Raw genomic sequence first — 12,123 nt, forward strand, 5'->3', positions numbered from 1 at the left:
GGAAATTTTTTAAAGATTTTAGACCCCTAACTATATAAAAAAATCGGTTCATAGCGAGTCGGATCGGGTCATGTAAAACAAGTAAATACAAACAAACAAAGTTTCATAGCGGGTCGAATCAGATCAGGTCGGGTCCATTTCAATTTTCAAACAATCAAACCCTAGTTCCTAACTTCCTATCACATTAACAAACAAAAAAGCATCAACATTCAAATCATCCCTACTTCTATTTCTCTTAATCATTAAATAAAAGAACAAAAAAACTTATCTAAAACATGCATCGGTCTTTAATTAGAAGAATCCGACGAAAAAAAGTGGCTCAACCCCTTTCCTCTTGAGAAATCGCGACATAACTTCACTACTCATTGATCTTTCCTAATCCTATCACATACAAAATAAACAAGGATCTTCAAGTGTTCAACCATAGCACATGTTCCTTAATTTTCAATTTAAAATTTTGAATTTCAAGCCCTAGTATTGTTATTTACCAACCAACAATCATATAATCAACAAAACCACCAACGATTTGGGTTTTCTTTTATTACGCGGACTGATTTTGTTTAACAAAACTAGTAGTTGGAATTGGGCTTGAATGGGTATTAAGTTATTGGGCTTGATGGATTGAATTTAAGTTTTATTAAAGGGGTTAGTGGGCTAACTTGTTTACATAATTTGATCGGGTTTCAATCTGTGTTCACAATTTTTTTATATAAATTCCTAACATTTTTTTCTAAGGGGTGCGGACGAAAATTTCCAAGGGGTGCGGTCGGGATTTTTCACGAAAAATACCACTAAATTTTTTTTTTTTCAAGGGGTGCGGCCGCCAACCCACCCAACAAAGTAGGTCCGCCCATGTTGATGACCCAACCTATGCCCCCCACACCCTTTAGCCTTAAAGGGTTTACGAAACCGCACAATGAAATCCGGAGTAAAATGTTGTAAGGGTGGTAGAGGTGTAAGTGGGGAGAGGTAGCGGGGTGTGTACTGTGTAGTCCCCGCACGGGCACACCGCCGCCACCCCATGTTTAAGTGCGGTGAACTTTTGAGATCAGTGAGTAGTCACTGCATTGGGGAAGAAGAGAGAGAGAGAGGGGGGTTAATGGTGGGTCCTACTCTCCTACTCTCTTCTAACCAATCACGCATTAATCTTTTTTTAAGAAATACTTGTTTGGGCGAAACATGGGTTGGTGTCTCGAGTGTTTGCTAATGGTTTGGGCTAGAGTACATTCCTTGAGTCCCTTTTCCTCCCTAGTTCATAATTACTATAAGCATATAATTGAAAAAGTTGTAGTACATGGTGTTTCACAAATAATGAAAAGTTAATAGGAGAAAAAGATCATAGATTACGTAATCATATTATGTATCAACTTTAAAACAAAAAAATACAAATATATATAAGCTTTATTCAAAATTGATTTTGCGTTGGTGTTAAAATAATACTTGCAACGTTATAATAATTCATGTTGTGACATTGTGTTATAAAGTTGTTACATATTGTTACATATTCAGTTGATGAGGGTGTTAAGTGTACAGATTATAAAGTGAAAGGTTGCATTGGAAAGTTCTGGAGACTAAAGTGTGAAATCATAGATGACGGGCTGAAGTGAGAATCTTTCACCATGGTTCGCATAGATTAAACAATGACAACCATGCACCTCCATTTTCTTAATTAGTTAAATATATTTTACCCAAAATAAATTAAAAAAAATGAAGATGTTGATTTGGGTCATGACCACACCATAAGATGATAGATTTGAATGGTGAATGAGAGTAAGGTGATATGACGCTGACATAAAGGGTAATGATGGTCTTTACTCTTTAGGGTCATAACCACACCCTCTGGTCTAATTCAAATAGCTTCTCTTATCTCTTGAGAATGAAGTAATATTTGTCACATCTCATCCTCCTCATAACCTGTTTAGGGTGTTTGCTTCCAAAAATATTTGTACATGTACATATATTTTTGAACTTTGAATATCAAAAGCAGCAAACATTCACAAAGATAAATAACTGAATGAGACGACAGTTCATTCTTTAATAAACGTGTGTGTGACCTACCAACAATAGACACGGACAATACAATGTCGTATTGTCTATTCAAATTCATTGTAAGGTAGTGTTAAAACAAAAACAAGTGCCAAACGGAATTTATTTCGAAACAACTATTATTTTTTTTTTGAACGTCCAACATAAGAATCGCCGGGTACTCCGTACGCGGCACCCATTGGCCGAAAGGTAGCCCGCGGCAGCCCAACCTGCACGCACGGAGCCCCTAGCCCACCATGCCACCAGTTCCGGGGAAAACCCGACCCTACACCCGCCCGAAGACACGACAATGCAAAGCCGGTAAAACCCGGGTGGATCGGGAATCGAACTCAAGACCTTTCGGTCAAGAGTCTTCCTTCATTTCCATAACCACTGAGCCAAAGCCCAGGGTTGAAACAACTATTATTAGTTATTACGAGTAGCTATTTGTGTGACTTTGACCAACTCTTTTACTAAATTACAAGACATTCCATTATATTCAAATGAGGTAATATTAACTATAAGACTTAAGGCTGCTGCTACCAAACAATTACCATCCATAACCATAACAAATTCGGTTAACAATTCTGAAAGTAAAACCAAAGCAGCAATGGGTAACAACTACACATAACCTTTGCTTTTGAGTTTTGATTCATAACATACAAATCACACACAGGAACTCCAAAATCTGTAATATAGACACATTTCATAATCTTCCTTTTCCCATACCCCCATAAACAAGACTCACTCTATAACACACAGAATCAATGTGACGGTCGGGCCGGTACTAGAACACCTGTCCGCTAAACCATGTCAGGATTCCGCAGAAGGTGCTTGCATGCAGCAAAACCATTTCTTCTGCATTTCACAAGGGTGAATAATAAACTTGGTCAAAACTGTGATAATCATTGCTATCATATTTACGTTGTGAATTTAACTCACTTTTGACATACAAAAATTGTAATTTGTTGATAGTTACAAAAGAATTGTGAATCATAAAGTCGTGTACACAATCAAGAACACGAGATTGTTAACCAAAAGCACCGAAATTTGTTCAAAACTATTTCAAAGCAATAGAAAGACATAGCCCTTGTAATTGGAAACGTGTTAGAAAGAGCAAACAAAAAGGATTTGTTTTTCAAAACTATTTCAAAGCAATTCATAGAATTTCTGTCTACTTGAGACGGGTCACACTAAATTTGCAGTAAACCTTGAACCGTCAAATCAAAAACAAGGTTTAGGTCTACATTCAAAAAAGCCCTATTAATACTTAATCCACAGTAGAGAAAAGTTGATGAATAAACCAGTAATGAGTAATGACAGCATAAAAAGTTCAAACGGGAAAAACTTAGGAAAGGCATATGATTATACAACTCCATCTATCAGGACAAAGAACTCTTGGCATGCAATCATAATGTCTGATCATGATTATAATCAAAAAACAAAATCCAGCTATAACAAGTAAAACTAAGGGGCCACTTACAGCTGGAGGTTTCTTTACAGGGGCAGCAGCATGCTTATTACCAGGATCTACATTTGACGGCGAGTCTGCCTTGCCACCTGTCTTCTTCTCATCCCGAGCTTTATTAAAAATCACAGTAAAACCCTCAGCTGAAGCAGGATCATTTACATCCCAATCCCCAAATTTCGGCAACGGCCTACCCTTCTCCTCCTGCCAAAACACAGATAGCATTATAAACCAAACTCAAAACAACAATCAGCAAATTAAATTCGGTATTTTGTCATAAAACAATCTCCCATGCATATTGCACAAACACTTAACAGTACATGTTAATCACTAAAACATATATAATATATATACATCCATGACATCCACAAATATATACTTACTGATACAAAACAAACACATGGTGATCAAAGAGGGCACTTGTCCCCATTGTACCAAACCCTCTCAAGTACCTCGTGTGTGCGTGTCGGTGGGGCGTAGGGGTGACCTGTGTGTTCGAAAGGAATTCCAATCAATAAAATCATTAAAATTTTACATCAAGCATCACACAATTTCCTCAAAATCCACCAATAACCCTACCATACATCCATAATCATTTCAATTCTAATCATGAATGTAAACAAATGAATAAATACAAAAAATTAGCAATCAATTTAAGCATGATAATTCCAAATAAGGTATTAATTTAAATAATCGATACCTAATGCCGATAAAACCCTAAATTACTTAATTGCCTATTTAACTAGTTTTAACAGTACAAACTCATGATCAACAAGCGAAAACGCACAATCCAATCGCAGAATTTACCGTAACAACAACAACAACAGAAACATACAATCGATCGATCTATTTATAGCAATCAGTAACGAATAAATTGAAAAAAAAAATGTGAAAATGAAATCATAAGACTTCGATTACGGAAAAATAGGAAGCAGATTGAATTGATACATACCGACATGAATTTGCAGGTTGTTTTAGAGAGAGAAAGTTGCGATTATGGTGTGTGAGATTGTGAAGTTTGGAGCCCTAATATTAATCGATGATTTTGAGAGATAAAGAAGATATAACAAAAGTTATCTAAATTGTGGTGGACCCTCTTACAAAATAATAAGTGATTTTAAAGTGATAATAAAGAACAATCATTTCATATATTTTTGTATAAAGGTATGTTTGGCAAAACGAGCTGGTGTCTTGGAAAGTTGTAGTTGTAGCTGGTAGTTAGTAGTTGTAGCCTTTTAGATATATTTAGTATTTGGCAGAGTAGCGGAAGCTTTTTATTAAAATATATAAAATTACCAAAATGGACATAACTAAAAATTTAAAAAATTTGTGCATTAAAAAGTATATCATCTTTAGAGGTTAAAATAGTCATTTTTTCCCTAAAAGCTTGTAGCTCCTTCTAAACGCGCTACTAGTAGGAGCGTTCAACCAAAAGCTTCAAGCTTCTAACATAAAAGCTTCAAGCTCCTTCAACCAAACAAGGTTTTTTTTTATTGAGTATGAGTTTTTTTTTAAAGCTTAAAACTATAAGCTCCTAAAAGCCCCTAAAAGCTCCATGTTAAACATACCCTAAATATGATCTTGGCAAATTTATAAAACATATATATCTCAATAATGTAGGCACGAGGTTAAGATGATAAAGATGTTAACTGATTTGATTAAACATATTTATTTGACTGGACATACATCATTTTTGTATATAACTTAGGTACTTTTGCATCTAAGATCATGTGTAGGGATGTGATGTTCTAACTTTAGATTGGTAAATTTTTTACTTCATAAATGTTTAAACATTACACAAATCTTAAAATTAAAAGATTACATCTAATATGTTTTATAACTAGGTTATTCCTCATAAATACTCACGGGTTGGACCATTTAATTTAGATATACAACAAATGTAAAATAAAAAGACTAGAAAAAATTACACCGTTTGTCCTTGTGGTTTCAGCCAAATTTCAATGTCGGGTATTAATAGTTTTTTGTTGCAAATTCAGGTATTAATGCTCTAATTTGTTACAATGTTGAGTATTAAGGCTAAATCTTGTCACAATGTTGAGTACTAAGACCAAAACCTTGTTAACTTTTTTTGTTAAGTCTTACTAAAATGCCCTTTAATATCTAGAGAGTCTATTTTTTAATTACAATTATATTTGACTAAAATAATTTAAAGTTTTATTTAAATTTAAATTTTTATATTTTTCTGTTTTTATTATATTTTTTATAAAATTAAATGGATTTAAAGTTTATTAATTATAAACTTTGAGTTTATATATAATAATATGCTAGTAAAATAAACTTTTTAACTTGATCTAAATAATATTATATATAAATTCAAAGTTTATAAATAATAAACTTCAAATCCATGTAATTTTATAACAAAAATATAAATAAAACAGAAAAATATAAATATATAAATATAAATAAAACTTTAAATTATTTTAGTCAAATATAATTAATTAAAAATAGACTCTCTATTTATTAAAGGGCATTTTAGTCATTTTATTAAGACTTAACAAAAAAAAAAAAGTTAACAATGTTTGGCCTTAGTACTCAACGTTGTGACAAATTAGAAAGTTAATACCTGATTTTGCAACAAAAAACTATTAGTACCCTACATTGAAATTTGACAGAAACCACAAGTACCAACGGTGTAATTTTTTTAAAAGACTACCTATAGCCACCCAAACATAATACAAAAACAACAATTTCCTCTAACCAGCTTTGACTTGTCTGGACCGATTTTCAGACAAATCTGGTTTAGGAAAAAAAGGGTTTTTAGACGTCTGGTTCAGCCTAATAAAAGGTCTTCTACCTCTCTAAAAGGCCTAATGTGCTATTATTTATATAAATATAACATTTAATCTAATCTAATCTAACTTATAATAAAATACTCAAAATAATGTCATATGACATTCTCTCCTTCAAGCTCATAAATTTTATTTATATTTGTTTAATATATTTTCTTTTAATATTAATAATTAATATATAGATATCACTTATATTTATCTAAGATTAATAAATAACTTCAATTAATGTCACATGGTATTTTCTCCTTCAATCTTTTAATAACTAGGGGGAATACCCGTGCGATGCACGACATGCATAATAGTTATTGTTTTTTCCTGGAACGACGACTGATATAGATAGTGCGTGACACGGTACGAAAGTGCGAATATAGTATAGATTTTTAAAACAAAAACCGGGTTTTTTTAAAGTTAGCCGTTTGACCATGGTTATTTTGACCAAAGTCCACTCCTCATTCGGCGCTTTGTGGTAGCATCACCAGTCAAAAAAGGCCCAAAACACCCGAGGGTACAGTGTTCCCCCACGTTTTTAAGACGCTTTGAGAGAGGTTTGCGCCCCACCACATGTGGTCTCACAAAAACTTCAAATCTATGGACGTGTGGTTTCTCAATCCTCTTCAAAAGACGTCACAGTTTTCAAATTTTTTTATTTTTTCTTTTTCATTGTGTTTTAAATGGTGTAAAATAGATGGTATATATATATATATACATATTATACTACATACACATATACATATAAATTTAGTTTTAACATCTAAAAGTCAAATTGCAGGTTTTGTTCCCTTTTGTAGATCAGAAAGCAGTTTATAAACCAACAAAATTAACAAATCCTAACAGTTCTTCAAGTGTTTAGTTATATAATCTATATATTTATTTACTAAAATTTATTACAATTAACCCAATACTTAATAAATAGGGTATGCAGGACTTAAAAAGTGTTATCTGGACACGTATGTCACTCCAGCTTGCCAATCTTGTGTACCGACTCCAGGGTAACATTTTCAGATGCCTGCAACACATCTGGTTATAAAAGTAAAAAATAAACAAAAATGATGTTTTAGATTTTTACCCTGGTCTCAAACTTAATGTAGTTGTTTAGTCCATTTAATTAAATTTTATTTTTAGTTGACGCATAGGTACAATGTAGTCCTCTATTTGTGACAATTGTCATTGTGCTTATAGTCATGTGATGTTGTTTTAATACCCATTAACCAACTCGTTTCGCCTCTATTTCTCAGTTATTTAAAGAAGCAACATATACATCAGAAGTAAATTTCTAAAGATAATGGTGAACCGTCAATGGTACAATAAACTTACCTCAAGACTACCATTTGCTAAACTGGTAGTGTATCTCAGAGTCTAGAAATCCCGTGCTAGAGCTATTTCAATTAATATATGGAGAAAAGGAAGAGCCGCATTGATTAAGCATGGTCATAAAGGCTCGTACTATTTCATTAAAGTTAATTGTAATATTAAGTATTAGTTATCTAATAACCAATCAATCCTTTAAGGTGAATTGTTATGAAAAGTCTATAATCCCTAACTTAAACATTAATATATGGAGAAAAGGAAGAGGCTCATTGATTAAACATGGTCATAAAGGCTGGTACTATTTCATTAAAGTTAATTGTAATGCATTTAAAGCAACCATAAATTTTGATTTTAAATATAAGATATAGCTAAACTTAGAAATTGTTTACTGAAAGTTGAAGTTGAAATAAATCATATTCAGATAATTATTTTTTATATGCAAATTCAAACAGACCTATCAAAATATGTAGGAAAACTCCATGCAAGTCTAACTCCGTCACGCTTAAATTCATGTAACCTGAATGTGGTTCATTACTTATTTAACCCATTTATTTAAATAGACAGGCGAGTAGTAATCGGGTTGGTGGGTTGTAAAACTGTGTTAATTTTACCAGCATGGTGGAAGTCAATATTCTACCAGTATCATTACATCCAACTTTTTAAAAGTAAACAAATGGTTTGATAATATGAAAACTATTTCAAATGAATATTAGTAATGTATAAATTTAAACGAACATTCAAATGAAAATAAAGAATAGTTACAAACGAACGCAAATAAGAGAGAGGACAGACATAAACGAAAGTCAATCATCGAACATAAATGAACGAAAATAAACGAACATAACATTGAACCTCCAATTCGTTTACGGGTTGCACCTACTTCTGTTTAAAGCAAGATGTATAGATTATGCAACGTACCTTAACCACGCGTGTGTGTGTATGTGAATATATGTTTTTAACTTGATCCGCATAAATAGTTTTGAGCCAATAGAAAGCGAACCGGGGACTAAATAAAAAATGGAACCTAACTAAAAGCGAAAACCAAGGAAACTGAAACCAAACCTAAACCAACCAAAAAACAAAACCAGACCGAAATGAACCTATACAAACTGAATAATTTTACCGAAACAAATAAGCTGAGACAAATAATGTTGCTGAAATGAAAACCGAACCTAAACCAAAAATAAATAAAGCGAATCTAACCGGAAAGGAAACTAAATTTACACAAAACTAAAAAAAACTGAAAACGGAACAAAAAACGTAAAAGATCTTACCGAAATGAACTCAAAAAACTTAGATCGAAACAAAACAATTGCTGGGAAAAATCAAAACCAAAACGATGCAAAAAAATAAAACAACCTAAAACCAAACCGAAACCAAAAACTGATAAAAGTAAACAAAATTGATTCAAAATTGACCCGATAATAAAAACGGTCACATTAATAAAGTATTCACCTTCACACCTGGCAGGGGTGATTAGTATGTGGTAGCAAAACAATCAAATAGTTAACGAACAACAAAAATGCAGGTACCTTAACAACGGTAGTGACTCGGTTAGTGACTATCAATTGTTCGGAGATTACTTTGAATCAAGAGTTAGTATGCTAATGGGCTATTAAGCAGTTAGTAATAAATAACCAAGTCACTAACAGCTCTATTAACCAAAAATGTTGCACCAGTTCTACTAAAATTGTTAAATAACAATTGATAGTCCTTATTATTAACTCTAACAACATTAGCATACTAAAATTATTATTGACTATCAGCTAATTATTTATTACTAAAATGTTGTATTAACTTTTTCTGCAACATATTCTTTATAAACTATGCTTACCTTGACATAACCTAATAGCTATATTTCCTTATTAGAAGTCAATGATAATTGAAAATTAGTACATATTATTACCTTGTTGGTGAACACATTTACTCTATGTTTAGGGCACAATTTGATTAGGTTGCTGATACTGAATTGAATATCACACCAAATTACAATAGCAGTTTATATTGCTACTATTCACCCAAATCAAGCACCTTAAATAAGTCAGTGTTTCTCTATATTCAAAAAACGAACTATAACTGACGATCATTAAATTGCAACAGTCAATTCAATCCAAATACTGCAATAGAAACATAAAATCTACCACAATTCGTTGGTTAATCACGTATAGTTCTTAATCGATTAGAATCAGAAAAAGGAAATTGACTCACTGTAACTTAAAATCAGGAAGAAGGCGAACAAAGAGGCGGAGTTTTTCGAAATCAATGACCCCTGTCTTTCATTGTTATTCCTTGAATGAGGTAAGCAAGACCCCATACTACACACTGCATACACATACATAAAAATTGGGTTCAATATTATTTGTATAAACACCGATTGGAAACCCTCACATTGCATTTGATGAAACCATAATCAATATAAACACACACACTAACACTCACGAATCGAATTTATAAAAGGAAAAATTCAGGCTGTTTTTACCTCTTGTTGCTCCAAATCTTCATTACCATACATTATCTTCATCTTAGAAATATATATATTGCACTTAAAGGTTGCTGGAGAGTCGGAGGATGATGTGTAATTAAAGGAGCAAGTAAATGACCCATTTTGATTCCAACTGAAGTTGCCGACTGATGGAGAACCTGATGGAGAGCCTGTGCAGGAGATCAATCGAAGATATATGTCTGAGAATTGTGTCCCAAATCTATGAAGATCTTCAATTGGGGAGAAGTTAATTACGATTCCAATTGAGTTGCCGACTGATGGAGAGCCTGATGGCGAGCCTGTGCAGGAGATCAATCGAAGATATATGTCTGAGAGTTGTGTGCCTAATCGATGAAGATCTTCAATTAGGGTGAAGTTAATTATGGATTGGAGAGCATATATTGAGAGGCGAAGGATGAGTATCACGGACTCCAAAGTCCCCACAAACGCTAGTTAAACAACCCTTTCACTTCCGGAGTCCTCTTCTCGCCGTTGCATCCGTCTCCGGCGACTCCTCCACTACCTCATGTTCTTCCTTTGCACATTCTTCAACTAATGAGATGTCGTACGGAGGCGAAACCGAAACCTCTGGCGGAGGATTTAAAGCTTTTCCGACGAACCTCCGATGACTCGCCTTCTCTTTCTTCTGGTTAGGTTTACGGCCGCGACAGTTAACCTGTTCACTACTGGTAAAGTTTTCTTCAATAGCTTCAATTACTTGATGAATTAGCTCTCGGTTAACAGACGTGTCCCATCGGAACCAGTAGTGCGTGTAATAAACCAAGCAATCGCAGTCGAATACCGGAGATTTGTGTGCGGCCGAAGCTTTCTTCTTATTGTTATTATCAGATGATCTAGGGTTTGTGGAATTATTTTTGTGGAATTATTTTTGACACAAATGATTAAAGTAATGTAATTTGTGATTATTAAACTGGAATTGTTTTTGACCCAAATGATTAAAGTAATGTAACTTGTGATTATTAAGTAAATTAAATGAAATTAATAGGATTCTTATAGGTTGGTGCATTTAAAAGGAATTTTTACATATATCCCCTTATTAAAAGCCCTTATTACATATTTGTCCAATCTTTAAAATCAATTACATATTTCCCCCTTTCTTTATGAAATTACCCTTTTACCCTTTTTCTTAATTTCTTATCTCTTAACTTCAAAATCAATCTAGTCAATACTCTATATGTTGTGATAAAATCTTTAAAATATTTCTTTGAAAAAAAAACGGTCATACCCATTTTATAAAACAAGTGACCTTTTTACATATCTAGTTACTGGTTAAGTTTAAGTTTACATATTTTTTACAACCGACCCATTTTACATTTAAATTTTAGTTAACTACACTAACAATTTACGTTAAAATATTGATTATCTAAAATATCTTATATAGAAAACATATTGTTATACAATATACGTTTGTTTTTTTCAAGTCGTAATCAATTTTTCTTTAGCCTAAATCTTAGTTCGATCATCAACATTTTAATTGTTTTGAAGCAGGAGCTAAATTTCCATTTTTTTTGTGTAATGCTATTTCAGAAATCTAATTGTCATGTTTTAAACATTCAAAATAATATTGAAAAAACTGTTTTACAGCAAAAGTAATTTTTAAACCATGGTCGCATGACTGTTTTCTTTAAAAAAAATAATGCTTAAGAGCTATGACGTATTATATATAAGCAAAATTTTCAATTTTCACATAACAGAGGCAGAAGCTTATAGAAAAATAGACAGGGCTTATAAAAAAATGAATTCATATCATTAGGTTAATATCTTATTTGTAAACAAATATATTACACATTAAATCATAAAATATGTAAGTAATGGTATTAGAAAGGGGAAAAATGTAATAATCATTTAATAAGTTCATTAAGGGTAAAATAGTAATTCAATAGGAGTGATTTTAATAAAATGGGTAAATATGTAATATGTATGGTTTAAAAGGGGGAAATATGTAATTGATTTTATGGGTTGGGTATATATGTAATAAATGATCTTAGAAGGGGGATATATGTAAATGA

At 32.5% G+C, this 12,123-nt stretch overlaps 1 protein-coding gene and 1 long non-coding RNA gene across 3 annotated transcripts; both read right to left on the reverse strand.

The window, feature by feature from the left end:
* Window positions 1-2,562: 2,562 nt before the first annotated feature.
* LOC118490698 (protein NOI4-like) lies at window positions 2,563-4,598 on the reverse strand. 2 transcript variants are annotated; one of them, XM_035988512.1, is made up of 3 exons: window positions 4,446-4,598; window positions 3,509-3,697; window positions 2,563-2,883 (listed from the first exon to the last, which is right to left on the reverse strand). In XM_035988512.1, exons 1-3 carry the CDS (start codon window positions 4,449-4,451, stop codon window positions 2,839-2,841), a joined length of 240 nt encoding a protein of 79 aa, XP_035844405.1. In that variant the 5' UTR covers window positions 4,452-4,598; the 3' UTR covers window positions 2,563-2,838. The 2 variants fall into 2 exon arrangements, with proteins under 2 accessions (XP_035844405.1, XP_035844404.1); XM_035988511.1 differs by lacking the exon at window positions 4,446-4,598 and adding an exon at window positions 3,946-4,032.
* A 5,104-nt stretch (window positions 4,599-9,702) lies between these two features.
* On the reverse strand, window positions 9,703-11,942 carry LOC118490699. Its single transcript, XR_004889904.1, has 2 exons — window positions 10,091-11,942; window positions 9,703-9,933 (listed from the first exon to the last, which is right to left on the reverse strand). It is a non-coding gene; the product is annotated as an uncharacterized LOC118490699 (long non-coding RNA).
* Window positions 11,943-12,123: the final 181 nt, after the last annotated feature.

This window comes from Helianthus annuus, chromosome 3, assembly GCF_002127325.2.
Source record: "Helianthus annuus cultivar XRQ/B chromosome 3, HanXRQr2.0-SUNRISE, whole genome shotgun sequence".
NCBI classification, from domain to species: Eukaryota; Viridiplantae; Streptophyta; class Magnoliopsida; order Asterales; family Asteraceae; genus Helianthus; species Helianthus annuus.

Excerpts from the sequence above, each read along its gene's own strand:
- LOC118490698 (XM_035988511.1), bottom strand. The coding sequence starts at position 4,017 with ATGATTTTATTGATTGGAATTCCTTTCGAACACACAGGTCACCCCTAC. Across the intron at positions 3,698-3,945 it reads CACCGACACGCACACACGAG|GAGGAGAAGGGTAGGCCGTT; the intron begins GTACTTGAGAGG and ends GTGTTTTGGCAG. Across the intron at positions 2,884-3,508 it reads CTGTAAAGAAACCTCCAGCT|AAGAAATGGTTTTGCTGCAT; the intron begins GTAAGTGGCCCC and ends TGTGAAATGCAG.